Genomic DNA, 16022 nt, shown 5'->3' with positions numbered 1-16022 from the left:
GGTCCTTGATTTTAATCTATTCATAAAGGGCTTTTGAACCCGCTCTTAGTCTGACCCGTCACCCAGGACCTGTTTGCCTTGGGAGACTCTACCAGGGACATATAGCACCCGACAACATAGTTCCTAGGATACTCGGGTACTCAAACCCCTCCACCACAATAAGGTGGTGGTTCAAGGAGGGGCAAACCTGCCATGATAAAATTAATTTACATCAAACTAGGCTGTCTGCATTCTTGAGCCCCAGTGGATAAGCTGATTTATTACACGCTGTCCTGTTTGTTCTGATCCAGTGTTATCGCAATGTCTCTGATAATGCAAAATCACCAACCTCTGAAAAGTCACGTTAGGTTAAGATGGATAAATACAAGGTACATGTGGTGATCCTTAGGTACAGCCTTTGGCATAAACAGAATCATTAGCTGTGACAATAATGTCCAACAATTTCTTTTACACCTGTAATTTATGACATGAACAAGGAGTCAGAGGAGCACAGGATCTCCCTCGAACACACACACTGGATTATCACCTGTGCTCTAGTGTATCAGAGAGCAATAACACTTGATCCTATGTTGATGCAGTCGTGACACTGATCAATAGTGTTAGTGCAGCACACTGTAAACTACAGTGTGCACAAACCAGCACAGGCTCTGATGATGCACCCCCTTTCTTTGCTTCAGTTTAAACAGAATGTAATAATAAACGCTTTCACACCAATTCTACACTGGCTGCTGTTAATTTAACCATCTTCCTGCCCCAAACAGTGAGAGCTCAGGCTGCTGGAGGCGATGGTGCTGTCACCAGCTGAGATGGCTTGTCGCCCGCTTTGATCCCAGGTCAGAGCCACAGACATATGCTGCTCCATCCTGCAGGGAGGAGCTGTGTTGGATGTAGGGAACAGCTCGCTATTACCTTTCCGTTCATTAAACACATTTCAACAGCTGGTGAACAATTAGTGTACTCTCCAGATTGGCAAAGCCATTATAATGAGTACATTTTAATTTTTATTTAAAGGAGAACAAACTTAATGGAAGGCATCTTGACTGTTTGTGTTTAGTTTAGGTGAAGATTAATCAGATCTTGGTTTTTCAAACCTGAACCTCAGCACCAGGCTTTGATGTCCCTCCCTCAACACAGTGTTCAACGCTTGCCAAGAGCTGCTGTCAACCTGGCCCCACAGACGCTTTCATTAATGGGTCTTTAACACCAGAAAAAGAGGGAAACGGGGGAGGAAGGTCATACGTAGCCAGGTGACGAGGACCTCCTGCTTGTGCAAGTTAGAAAGGCTGCCTGTCTGTGAACTGATTATTATGACGTGTCAGACTTGGCTTTTAGCCTCAGCAGAATCAGACAGACTCTGATATGAGGAGTTTTCACATTAGGAGCGATGTGAGGAGATCCTGTGTCCAGTAATGGGAGGCAGGTGGTGCCCAGGAGGAGATAAAGAGTGAGGCTCTCACCCCTCTGGAGTCTGGCACAATCGACGCAGAAACAGAAACCTTTGCCTCCCATCTGTGCGACACTCTCCAACTATCACTGCTAATTTGCAGGACACTCAATTACTGGTCATTACCTGAGCAGTGAACAGTGGACCTGCTGCCTACAGCATCCAGTGCCAAATCATACATGTGGTCAGATTGAGAAACTAAATAATGCCACTAATGGATACACAGTAATTCAGTTCAGCTCTACTATTATGTGTGGGTTTGCATTACAAGCTGTGAGGGAGGCACTGGAAAAGAGCCAGTAAGAAGGTAGCCTTGTGTGTGTGTGTGTGAATACCATTTGCACATGACGTTATTTCATTGTGTCATCGAGAATATTTTAAACAATTAATTGAAAAACATCACCTTCCATACATAACATATTTATATTGTATAAATGAGCCTAAGAACCTACAGCCATGCTAATGGCTGAATGCTAAATGCTGAACTTACCACATAACATCAATGACCATGCTAACATGCTAATGTTTGGCAGGTACTGCACAATGTTTAACTAAAAACTCAAAGTACAAATCAAAATTTTCCCAGAGGTCACTTCTATGGTTTTTGTATATCATCATGCCAATGTGTTTACAAGTGCTCATTTATCTGGTAAGTTTGTTTTAAATAAGTTACCTGGTGATATAAAAAGAGGTGTTTTTCAGCTGTGATTGGCGGCCCGATGCTGTCACTCAACTTCTAGTCGCTACTACATAAAATCTGGTTTCAAAAAAAGCAAAATGGCAGCTGTCATATTAATGATATTTTGGCTTCATTTTTGCAAAGTGGAAAGTGGGAAGTGTGATGCAGTGTCCTTCGTAGATAGGTCAACAGGTCGCACAGACATAGTAGCTTGGCCTGAATGAGGAGGAATCCCTGATGAGGCTCAATGGAAAACAAACGACTTATTTTTATGACAGAGATTCCCTTAAGTCCAGGGTAAATGAGGACTGCAAATCAGAAACTAATCTTGTTTTCAGCCTGAGGCTCTCCAGAAGCCACAGTAAACTAAATTGTCTAAATTGTCAATAAATCTATGAAACATAATTAAAATAAAGCAGGTATCATGACCTAACAGATGCTCTAGACAAGAGTATCACAGATGACATTTCTGTCAAACTGAACAGGAATTAATATTAATGTGAAGCCTACTAACAGCAAAACAGAAAGTGAGTCAGTGGTGTGGGAGTGACTGAGTCCAGCATTAGCATATAAACAACAGAGCAGATCGCTGCTGCTACAAATGGCTTGTCAGGATGCCCCTGTCCTCAACCAGGGATCAAAGATCGGTTGTCAGGACTTGGATTCCTGCACACTGGGGAGAGGATAAAGTGCAGAAAAGCAACAATCCAACCTGTCAGTCACTGGACTCTCCATTTCTACCACTATAAACTCCAGATTTTTGCTTTTGGAAAAATGTACTCAAACAGACAAGTGGGTTGGAGACAGAGAGAGGTTAGACTAATATCTCGCTGCCATAATAATACTCATGACAGGTTTTTCTGTTTTCCCAAATCTAATTCGCTCCACTGCACTGAATTTTTATGAGCTCTTAGGTTACTCACAAATGTTATTATTCCTTTCTGTACTCAACAACAAAAGAAAAGCAAGTCAATTTGAAACCGTGTGAACGGCCACCCTAATTTCATGCTTCCTCCCACAAAAGGTAACGTTATATACTCGTTGACTGCCAGACCGACTGAACCTGACATAGAGTGTTGTAGGATTTGTTTGTGTGTACCAGTGTGTGTGTATGTGCGTTCTTGGAAAGAACACTACTTCGTCATCATCAATTTCTGCTGCCTCGATTCAGCAGAGGCTGAAACAGAACCAACATTAGTACTGATCCAAGCTCAGTAGAACTCACTACAAATATCGTTCATAAGCCATCATTCAGTAACACTGTTCGAATGTTTTAAAAGACTGAATATAACAAGCATGCCCAAGTATTCACACACACTGTGTAATCCATTTTGTATAGCTGTAATTATGCAGTAACAAATAACACAATGCATAGTGTTATGTAATGTAAATGCCGACTGGCACAGTCTGAGAATACACATTGCGAAATATGTCAAATTCTACCCTTTGTGCAACACAGGACCACACTGATTATGTTTCCAGTGGGAACACTTACACAAATGCTGCACTGCTCTCAGCAGTTACCATGGCATTTGTGCTGGCTTGGCAAAAGTTTTTATTTGAAACCAAAGATATGACGTTTTGCAAAAGGTCTTACATCTACACACTTGGCCATTATATACTTTTAATTCTTGGAACATAATTTGCCCGTAATTTTTCTCTTCAAACTCTCTTTTTATTATGATGTGTGTTACTTAAACTGCAGAAAATTACACAACACAAAATTAAGTTAGTACTTTAAATGGCTACTCCTATGACTTAAAGAATCTCTTCTTGCAAAATATGATTATTTAATTTCTTTCTGATGTATGGATGCCACTCTTAACTCTCCAATAAATATGAAGCTATAAACAGCACCTTTGAAGAGCACAAAGACTGGAAACAGAAAACGCGAGCCTGGCTCTGTCTCCGTCAGTAAAACCACAACTTGTTGTTTATACACTTTTTTGTACAGGTTAAACAAACAAGAAACAATTTATTAATTAGTTATCTTTAGGTGTGCTGCAGTAGCAGTAGTGGGTTTTTTTTTTACTTCTGGACAGACCCACAAGTTGCTGCCGTCTGCCACGTTTCCACTCCAGACTTTGTACTAAGTTACAGGTGCTGGCTGGAGCCTCACAGTATACAGTATGTCTGCACACTAAATATAAACCTAAGAGTAGCAGCAAACTCTTTGCACTACTGAGAACACTCATTCATAAATTCAACTCTCATGCGCAAGTGGCCAACAGAAAAATCATCTCATGCAGACACACAGTGAAATCTGCCTTGTTGACAATGAGTTTCACTTTACAGTATACACCCATCAGGCATAACATGATGATATTTAGAGGTGTCTCTATATTTTTGTCCTGCCCATTGACATACATGAGAGGGTCAGAATATTAGGAACACCTCAGCATATAATGTAGTCTATTGCAACACCACCTTTAAACACAGATGTTAAGGCAGAAGTGTTGCATTGAAGTACATACAGATGTACAGGTGGTCATCATGTTATGCCTGATCAGTGTATATTTCTTGGGAATATAGTAAGGATCTGCATGTTATCATTATCAGTAGATGGCATATTAGGAATTCAGGCTGCAATCAAACCTGTCAAGTGCACTGTGCAATACAGCGGATCAACCATTCAAAGACAGATTCCAGAGGTCTGATACTGTGGAAAACATAACCCTCTACTGTACTTTGCATTAAAATGAGGCAGAGCACACAAGAAGCCAAACAGAGGAGAGATCATCCTCTCTTCTTCCACCGCCCACCCCCCCGACCTGCCTTCATACTCCAGTACACCGAGAGAGAGAACTACTCTACATGCCAGCAGCAATCCACAGCTTTTACTGACCGCCTAAAACACAGACTGCTGTAATTTGGCATGCAAACAAATCAGTACCCCATGCATTCTCCTTTACCTTGAAAAAATATGATGTGAACTAGGAAAGGAGCAAAGAGAGGGACAGAGAAATAGTTGAAAACAGCAAAATAACAGAAAATGAGATGGAGAGTGATTGGCAGCTGGCTGCCATTCTGGCCCAGTGGCCCCACGGCTGATGCACAGGGTTGCGTAATGGTTCTGATTGCATTGTGAAGCACAGCAAACAGGGCTTCAGCACATGTAGCTGAAGAGACCACTCGAGCCTTCTGGGGAAGGGAGGTTATTTCAGTACATACCCTGGATGAGACAGTCGTGTTTTGGCACTGTGTGCTATTTAATAGGGAAAACAGTCAAATACGGACTGGCAGGAGGGGGAGTAAGAAAACATTACTACCAAAGACAGTCCTAAGGGATGAACTGGGGACATGGCACAGAAAAAGAGAATCCCACCTGACAGATGTGCCTCGTACAAGGGCACACAGCCACAATCCCAAACAGTACAACAAACAAACTAAAGCAATTACGAATCAGCATGAGCAACTTTGCAGATCTGTTACGTAATTCTCAGGCAGTTGGGGCCATGTGTTAGAAAATGGCAGCAGACAAGCCTGTTGCATTTTCTACTGCACATATATAGACGTTAATCATGTGCGGTCTCGTTGTTCTTTTTCTATTCCCAGAGAATCAGAAGCCTGAGGGCAGCGGACTTTGGGCACCACAGCATGTCCAGGCTCGACTTCAGCATCACTGCAAATGTCACTCAGTGTTAGCTGGATAACTATAGGGCAGCCTACACTGAGGGAATCACAAAAACAACTGATAAATGGCACCCTTGCACCCAACTTTGTACAACACTTGCTAATGCTTTGACCTGACACTCAACTTCTTCAGCTAAAATAATGCCTCAGATTTGTGCTTTTTTTTTTTAATTCAAGGTTTAATGTCTCCTTTCTTAAGGTATCATCTGATGAATGTAAAGCCTTTGGCTGCACATAAGAGAGCTGGTTGCCAAAATAAATGCACTCAGGGGTTTAGCAGTACAAAAACACCAGCTGCATTTCCAGCCTGCCAGTGAACCACAGAGAATAATGTGCAAGTATTTCTGTAAACAGATAGAGCAGGTAAAGCAGGACACATGAACAGGTATTGTGTGTGTTAGAGCCACATAAGAGAACACATCTCGGTTGCATCAGAGGAGATTTCTGCAGGGTGTGTTGTAGTGTGAGTCATCATCAGTGCAGAGAGAGAAAAAGTAGAAAGGTATTCTTTACGCAAAAGACAGTGCTTATGGCAACAGTGCAGCATGAATAAACCAAATGATCTTCCTCTTTAACAGAGCTAAAATTCATCACAAATATCAAGCATTGCACAGGTACATAGTTTTGAACAATGAAATGTAAAAATACTACTAGTAGTATGCCCTGTGCTCAAATAAAGAGAGCAACACAAATGGTCCTGCTATAGTAACATACAACACCAACAGGTTAAAATCATAAAATAAATACAAAAACAATACTACTGCAATCGATTCAGTTATTTAATATTATATTTCATGATTAAGCACATGATTGTTCATAGTTAACTCGTGATTAATCACAAATTAATTGCACATTTTTAAATCTGTTCCAAACAGTGGTGGGAGTAACTAAGTACATTTACTCAAGTACTGAACTATAATTTTGAAGTATCTGTACTTTGAGTATTTTTATTTTCTGTTACTTCATACTTTGATGTCACTACATTATAGAGGCAAATATTGCACTTTTTACTCTACTACATGAATAACTTTAGTTACTAGTTACTTTTCATAACCAGATTAATACAAACGTACATTATAATTACAAGACTTCACTGATCTATGGTGGAAAATTCGCAAGCTACCCAGCAGTAATTTAAATTACATGCATATAAGCCAGTTAAAACTAGCTCCCCCTTTACTAGCTGCAACATTAAATGTGATGTAGACAATAATGCATCAGTAATTATATTACAATAATATGATATACAGGAATGTGAAATGTGCCATTCTGCATAATGAGCACTTATACTTTTTAGCACTTTAAAGTATGTTTTGATGCTGAGACCTTTGTACTTTTACTTAAGTAACATTTTGAATGCAGGCTATTTATCATATATCACAACAAACAAACAGTAATATAGTCGTGCTCCAGTTTCTGATGGAGGGATCTGCCCCATGCGCCTTATTTTGTAATGATGCATGCTTCTAGAAACATACAGAGACATTAAAAACATTCTCGAGGTATTTCACTGGAAAGAGATGGAGCTATCTCACACCACTAGCACAGTCTGTCAAAGGTTTTATAAAAAATTAAGACTGAAACAGTGAAAAGTTGAAATAAAATTACTTGATTACCCAAACGAAAGAAGAAACTGGATAAATAAGCACTTCTCAATGAATCATCAACAGGAGAAGGATTCTAGCAATTCCTTTTGTGTGGCTAACTACAATGAAAGAATTGTGCTAAAAATAGGCCACAAGACTGTCAGACTCTGACTCACACTCACTACATATTATGAAAACATCAATCACACACAATTCAATCCACTTGCCTAACCTTCCCCTGACGTCTTGAATTTTCTCACCCACCCTGTAGAAAGGTTTCTTTTTCCAAATTGCTCTCACTGGCCTGGCCTTACCTTCTTCCATACAGAGACGGTGCAGGACTTAAAGACTAGTTCCCTCATATCCAGACAAGTAGCAGGTAACAAATGGCAGGTTTTGGTCTTTACGAGTCTCTCTGGACCGTAGCAGAAACAGCAAGATAGATGGACGTCTCTTCACAGAATTCTGAAACCGCAGCATTAAGTCTGCAACTTGACCCTGAAGTTCAGCTGAAGTCCGTGCTGCTATCCAAGCCTGCTGATTAAATTACTACATGCTGCCAGAGCTCCAGTCGCCCTGTAATTTACCGTCACAGTGTCAAGCACACTGATAAGCAGTGTGCTTGACACTGTAAATTAATATGAACTCAAGGCCAGCATTATGATAACATGTGGTAATGGACAGCCTGTTTTCAGATGTGGTAAAAAAAAAGTCTTTTAACAATGTAATCTGTTTTTTTTTTTTTTGCCTCTCAGCCATTGTATGATCTTTCTCTTGCTCTATAAGGGAGGACAACTTAAAGATTCATATTAAGTGGCTCCATGCCATCCTGTGGCCTGTGAGGCCTCTTTTTAGACTATAAAGTTGGAAATTGGATCGGATTCCAATAAATTATAAAATTAGATGTTCAGTCACTGTGATTTTGCTTTAATCAGCACAATCACAGGACCTTCCTGGGCTGGCTCTCATTTCATTGGAAAACTGCGTGAAACCTAAAACATCAACTGAAAAAAAAACCAAAAAGAAACAACAGAAAGAGAATGAGACAGAGAGCAGCAGAGAGATGCAATCTAAGCTAATGACCCAGAAAACTACCTTTTTCTACTGAACTCATTGCATGAAAAGTCACGTCAGCAGTGGGAGCTGTTCCAAGTCAGCCTGTCGGGACCACTTGGCCCTCACTGTCATCGCAAAACACCGACTAAGAATAAAACCTCACAGGGGACAGCATCTCAAATGCAGCAAGACGCAGGAGTCTTAACTTAACAGTCCACAACAAGCTCTAAGAAAACCCACCTATCCACTGAACAAAACTCTCTGATGAACAAGATTTTCCCAATTGAGGCAAAGAAGTGGTTCGAGGAAGAGAGGATTAGAATACAGAAACAACACTTCAGACAAGCACAGCTCATCAAAACTCTTGTGACTCTGTGAGTGGCCGTTTCATCAGTCAGCTCCACTGTTTGTACAAGAAACACTGGCAGCCATTGTTGGCTTTCAGTTCCACCCAGGCACCATTCTAATTAGGGGGCACTAGATCGAGCACAGTCACTCACCTCCTGATGATTTACAATTACACAAAGATCTCAAAATAAAGCCTGTAACATGTTTAACAAACATGGATATTTATTAAGTACAAGACAAATAATAAAAGATAAACAGAATTAAGAGAAATGAACACAAAACAAATGCCAATGTATTTCTAGCTATATAGGAGCATCCTGGTGGCCTAGTAAACATCCCCCTGCTTGATTCCAGTCGGGGATTGTTGTATATTGTACCTTTTGTCATAATGTCAAGAAAGACAAACATGTCAATAAAGGCAAATATGCCTTTTGGAACTGGATTGGAATGAATGGATAAAAAAAAGAGCAGTGTCATGTTTGTAAAGTTGCTTCAGAAAAACTGGGTACAGTCCATGGAAATACTGCATTTAAAAAGTGGAATCACACCAGGCAAAGATGCCAAGAGGAAACACCTACAAGATGCAAATCACTGAACAATGCATTTAAAAAAAGGGTAACATTTTTACTTTCCCTCTAAGGTTTGCACTGAGAGGTCTATGGGACCGATTTGCAGAGCAACAATGTCATGAATGGGGCTAAGTGAGGCTGTAGTTAGGCACAGTGGTGCTTTGGATCAAATGCTAATATTAATATGCAAGCATTGTATAACAGCACTGCTAATATGCTGATGTGTAGTAGGCGTAATCTTTGCAATGTTCATCAACTTATTTTAGCATGTTAATGTTTGACAGCATAAAGTGCAGCACAAGCTAATGGGATTGTTCTTCATTTTGCAGGCATTTGGTCATAAACCAGCCACGCATGAATGTGTGCACCAAATGTTGTTGGAATCCATTCACATCCAACAGTTGTTGAGACGTTGGTTGTGAAACAAAGTGGTGGACTGACCAACTGACAGACCAACACTACCATCCAAACCAACACTACAATTCCAAAAAATATATGGATAAACAACACTAGTGTTCAATGTGTTTAGGCATGAACTGTCCCTTTAATTTGCTCATTTACATGATGTGTAACATGGGGAAAGAGCATTGTAATTAACCACCACATAATGGGATTGACCTTATTAAACTACTGCTGGGTCAAAAGCAGATTTCGGTTACCAAGTCACATATGGTACCAGTTCTTCTTCTTTTCAAACCTTTTTATTTGATCTCAGTTGGCATAGGAGTGAACCAACACACACAAATGCATAAAGTCAGATCCTTCTCTAGGAGAGTGAGTATCAATATTTATGGACCAGCTGAGTCCATAAATACCAGTGGCCATTCTAAAAATCAATGGATGCCTGCTACATATTTTAAACTCCCTATGAAGGTCACATTACTCCAACAACACACAGACACTCAGCTATATCAGCCAGCAGTTCTTGCATTCACTCTGCCCTGACCCTGCCCCAGTTCAGCTAATGTCACTGAACCGCAAATTCTATTAAAGAGTATGAAATCAAAGCGAGCTCAGGACCCATAAATGGATTATAAAAACCCTTATGTGGCAGATGCTGTAGCTGCATCTGAAAAGGCTGTGTTTTCACGGTTTAGCCTTGTGTAACTCATGTACATTATAGATGAGGCAGAGGAGAAGGGGAGGGTTCAGCGGAGCACTATCAGTTACCAGAAGGCCGTTCTAAATCTCCGCCATCATGACTAACCTTCTATTTCACAGCCATGGGGGTGACACAGCAACAAGCTCAGCCTTCCCTGCAGGCTGCCGTAAACTTAGGCACAACTCTCCAGTCACCACAAGCCTATACAGAAAGAAAACACACTAAATGGCTTCTCATTTCTAAAACTGAGGGTCTGCCAAAGTGACTCCTGTCATCACAGGAATTTGTCACTCAGCAAACAGGGCTTATGAAAGTTAGCTGAACATTTTACGATCTTGTTAAAACAGGTTACATTATTAAAAGGGCACATTCATCCTGCGAGCGAGAAAGGGAGAGCCTGTAGCAGATTGAAATTTTAATAAGCTCAGTGCTATGGCTGAGGATTGAGAAACTTGGCAGATTTAGCTTTGAAATCCTGAATACAGGCATGAGACGGTTTAGCCTTGTTGTGTCATACATCCACTCAAGCGGGTCAAAGACAGGGGATTCTGCAGACCTGTCATAAACCCATTAACCAGTTAAACATCCCCAGCATGTAATTTGTGATATGAAACAATCTTTCCACTGTTTCTCATGTACAGTAGCCACTCTTAGTTCAGTATAACAGGATACCAAAAGCACTATATTTTATTTTACAGGGTTTATTTAACATTACTGTAGCATGTGTTTTGCAGTAATCATTTTTCCTTTACAGTACACAGTGTCACACCATGAATACAAAGAGAGCTGTGTCATTCTAAAGGCCATGGCTACAGTGACCTGACAAGCCAGACTGCAGGTGAAGGTGGCCGGTGTCACCGAGCTTGGAAACCCCAGACCCTGTAGGAGTCTGGAAAGCACTTTCTCCCTCTGTCTGCTATCTCTGATAAGGCTGTGATAAACCTTATTGCAGCACCACAAGTGTACCATGATTTTGTTAGGTAAAGGCACAACCACTACGGTGTTGTGTGTGTGTGTGTTTGTCCTTGTCTGTGTGTGTGCTGGCAGCAGACGCCCTGTGTATTAAATCAAGCTGTACATCCCGCCGGCTCTTTGCAGACCTGCTAAAGCAGAGAGGCGATGGGCCTTGTTCCAATAGCAACACAGTCTTATAGTTTACATTCAAGGCTTGTACCTCACTCACAAAACAATAAGAGTCTGAACAATGTGTACTGCTTACATATGGATGATTACTATTCAAATTATTGATTATTAAGTCATTTCTTAGACATCTGTAAAGTTAAAAACACTAAGCATGCAGAGTTTACAATAAGTTTTACTTGCTTATTCTATTAAATCTATTTCAGTTTGAACTGTGTACTGATCCTTGAAGGGGTGGAATGTAATCCTATTATCTGGATGTGGTTATGTCAAAAATGTTTATATTGATACTGTATCTGTATTTGGATTTATAAAGAACTGAACAGGGGTTATCCCTAAATGCAAAATGTATAAAACTGTCTGTTTCATTTTTTTGTTAAATTTCTTTGTTGCCTTTTATACTCATAGATGGATAAGTCTAAATTTACATTACAAAAATATGCAAAATACCTGCATTAACTAGTTACATACCTAAAATAATTAAAAAATGTAACATAACTCATATTTGAAACCCTCCTTCAGATTTACAAAAGTATAGATTATTCTAAAAACATAAGCCATGTCAGAGCAAACAGTCCAGGAGGAAATGAGGAAACACAACAGGAGAATTGAAGCAGTGTGAAAGTCAGAACTGTGCTGGACATCAGTGCATAAATTTTCTTTACAAACTGCAGCTTGGTTGTGTACAGTATGTAATGGAGAATCAGCTGGAGACTAAGGCTCGCAGGTCTCAGCCAAGGCCACAGAGGAGGTACAGGTGGAAGCTGGAGTGGTTTGGATACAGTATGTAATGGAGAATCACATAATGCTGACAAAGTGGTTATGATTTAAAATAAGAGAAAGTTATTGTCAAGAAAACAGGTCATAACACCTCACTGGGTTGCATAGACCATGGAACGCATCTGAACAGGTGGGGGTTACATGATTTCAAGGCATGAGAAGGGGGTGGAGGCGTATGCAATGTTGAAACAGACATAAGCCTATATTACCAATGCCTGTGACTGAGAAAATGTTATAGCACATTTTAAGTCCAACACCACACACTGCCACATCTATGTGCATGACAGACACACACAGTCTACTGAAACACACATGCTTCTGTACTTATGACCCCGCTGATCCAACACTAAAGTTTACACACAACAGACCAAGCCAGCAGTGGCTCTCAGACTTGGTGTTGTGGCTTGCACCTCAGCATATTAGCCTAGAGCCTACTCATTTCATGCAAATCTGCATTTTAAAACATTTGATAGTTCCTTGTTTTTGAGGTCAGCTAAGACAAACAGCTACTGTTTTAGTTGATATCAAAAATAATCACTTCAGATTTAACAAAAAATGACTAAGTGAATAAAGACAAAAATATACTCGCGGCTTACGACACATTCTCTCATATGTTGCACAACATTAGGCAAGTAAAGTATTCCCTCGTTTGATGGTGGCCATCACTGTAGTCATGAACAGACAGGGAGTATCAAGGAGAAACCTGGATGACCCTGTGCATCAGCAAGACAATGACTGATTACCAGTCAGTGGCAGCTCTAATTTCATTACATTATGGGGGCGGCTGTGGCTCAGGAGGTAGAGCGGGTCGTTTGCTAACCGGAGGATTAGCAGTTCGATTCCCAGCTTGTCCAGTCAACATGTCGAGGTGTCCCTGAGCAAAACACTGAACCCCCAGTTGCTCCCGGTGATGTCACCGGTGTGTGAATGCATGAGTGCGAATGGGTGAATGGCCGAATAATGTGAAAGCGCTTTGAGTGTACTGTAAAGCATAGAAAGGCGCTATACAAGTATAAAACCATTTACCATTACAAGCGATGTAAACAAGAGGTTGGCCCTCAGCACAGTGGCCTCCCACATCAATACATGCACACAAAAATTAATTATAGAACCAAAAATCTGTTTGTCTTATGTCACATCCTGTCCAACCACACACAAAGTTCAGCCTGTGGGAGAGAACACTAATGAAGCAATAAAGATGGATAGTGAGAGATGCTATGTTAGTTAACCAAGCTGAAGCTGTTCACATTCACAGTAAGTCTCGCCCACTGCCATCTCAGTTGCAACAGAAAGACACAGATAGGTAACGCATCACATCAGCAGCCTATCAGTTTGCAGGTGGCCCAATCAGAGCGCAGGAAGATAACTGATAGTCTTTTGCCAAATATCACAAGAATGCACCAGGCACTAAATCAGTAAGTCTCTGCTTTAAACAGCACATCTGTTAAATTCACATCTATCAAATGCTCAATGCTGAAAAATGCTCAAGCGCTTACTCTGAGCCATCTTTGACAGATGCAGCTGTTTTATTTTTGGAAAGCCTATCAATTTACCCCTGTGGCAGAATGGGAGTAAACCATGGGTGAGGACAACCTTATCAGGTAGAGGAACATCTCACCTTGTTCCTCTCAGATTTTCAAGTTAAAGCACGGCTATGTAGCTTTTGAAATGACTTCTCTTGAAAATGAAAAGTTGAATTCACTAGCTACAAAGCCCAAAACTTCAAAAGTGTAGATGCATAATTTAAAGGCAGTAAAGTGACGGAAGACAGAGAACTGCAACTTTCTTCCCCTGATCTTGAACACTCCTGCAGTTGTACACTTAAAAAGTCTTGTAAAAAAAAAAATGTTAAGTAAATTTTTGTGGAATAAAATCAGTGCAAATTTACTACCAAAAAGAGAAGTACCAAAGGTAAAAGAAGGGTACAAACTCTCCTACACAAAGAAATGTATATATATATATATCACTGTAACCACGTAGAATGCACATGCTGTATAAGATGGAAAAAGTAACAGCTGCAGACAGCTGTGTACATGGGAAAAATACCTCTGACCTGTAGTTTATTGACTGTATTTTCATCATAGGATAACAGAGCTGCAAGGTAATGGAGCTTGCTGAAGAAGAGGTTCATGTTCTGTCAGTCTGTCATTAATACTTCACTCAGTCTTACATAAGACCATGCAGACTAACTGATTCTACATCAGTTTTTCAGGATCCATCATCAGCTACTTTTTTCCCACTTGGAGGAACTAACAACACAGCCTGGAACTCACAGACCAATATCTCTGTTTCTTCAAATTTACCCTGTGGTTCACATTAAGCATACAGTCAAATGCATACGTGGGCTAACACTCAAATGTCCTTTGCACTGAATTGTTGCAAGATCTTTACAAATGCAGTTGTATTCCACTGTTTAAAAATATGGCATTATTCACATTTGGTTGGGTTGAAAATGTTGCTGCACATGACTGAAACACAGGCGAGCCCTTAAGTCATGTTGAGAAACTAATGATCAAGTGCTCCTATCAGAAGCAGAAGAGTTTAAAAATAAAGTTCACACCACCCTTATTATGCAAACAATCACAGTCAGAAGTGCTAACCTCACTCCTCTATAGGCTCCAGCATGCGAACTGTAACGTGAGAAGGCCATGCTGTCAGCATGTGAGACAAGGAGTTACAAGGGTTGTGAAAGGCAAGTGAAAACATCCCACGTTTCTGTATGTTAGTGGAATGTATCCAAACCAAAACAAGGAAACATGGACAGACAAATGTGATATAAACAGCATTTTTATGCTACCATTACTGACAGTTCTGTCCCTTTTCACATCACCAGGAAATATCAGTTAAATTAACTGTTCATTAACACACAGAGGGAAGCTGCTAATAACAAAGCTTCAGTTTATGGTTTAGCCAAAAGATGCCACCTATAACATTGCCCTCTGCTAAAGTGTCAGTCTGGTAAGTGCTGAGAAGACACAGGAGAATAAGCCAGAAGCCCCACCACCACCACCACACACACACACACACACACACACACATACACCAGTCAGCCCCACTGCACAAGCACCACACTAAGGTCTAATCGATGCAGCTCATTCATATTGAACCACAGGCATCAGGGGAAGCCTGGAGAATTACAAGCAGCCTCTGCTGTGAGGTTGTAGCCTAGAGGAAGATGATGCCAGCTTCACTTTGAAAACCGACTGCTTACTGTCCACAACATTTCATGACCACTTGGTCTCCTCACTCCACAGGAAATGACATCATGCAACAGGCCTTAAACCAGACTCTTCGATCCCCACTCGACCAGAATGACTTCTGGGTCCGAAGACTTATATTTTTCTGAGGAGTAAGGAGGCTGCCTGGAGGAGCCATGAGCGAGGAACCATGAGCGCATCATTTGCTGAGGTCTTTTCATAATGGACACACTCCTTTATTAAAAGTCAGCTAGTGACTGGACACTTCAGTCAAAGGATCAGCAAGACAGAATGTCTCATGTCTTTAAAATGTACGCACTCCTCTTTCCTCACGTCTCTTACTTGCATCTTTCATGGACAGCACTAATATGCGAGGAAAAGACACAAATGAAGGAATTTTCACTGATTTTCTTCTGAATTTTCCCTAAAATGGTCAGGGAGTGTGTGTGTGTGTGTGTGTGTGTGTGTGTGTGTGTGGTTGTTTGTCT

The 16022-nt window shown here is 40.7% G+C and overlaps 1 protein-coding gene across 17 annotated transcripts in view; it reads right to left on the bottom strand.

Moving 5' to 3' along the window:
- The window catches only part of rimbp2b (RIMS binding protein 2b), a 78442-nt gene that overhangs the window by 61906 nt on the left and 514 nt on the right, over positions 1–16022 (bottom strand). For 16 of the 17 annotated variants that reach the window (XR_002274188.1, XR_002274189.1, XR_002274190.1 and 13 more), the window contains exon 1: positions 7657–7761. The exons of the other annotated variant lie outside the window; for it this stretch is intronic. Coding sequence is in view for 13 of the 16 variants with exons in the window: in XM_020590351.1 (XP_020446007.1) it covers positions 7657–7704 (48 nt within the window). In the remaining 3 variants the exon portion in view is untranslated. Of the gene's footprint in view, positions 1–7656; positions 7762–16022 lie in introns of those variants that run through there. 17 annotated transcript variants of the gene reach the window in all.

This window comes from Monopterus albus, unplaced genomic scaffold (assembly GCF_001952655.1).
Source record: "Monopterus albus unplaced genomic scaffold, M_albus_1.0 scaffold12.1, whole genome shotgun sequence".
NCBI classification, from domain to species: Eukaryota; Metazoa; Chordata; class Actinopteri; order Synbranchiformes; family Synbranchidae; genus Monopterus; species Monopterus albus.
Note: the sequence above shows the minus strand (reverse complement) of the source record. Positions and strands in the feature narration are given on the sequence as shown.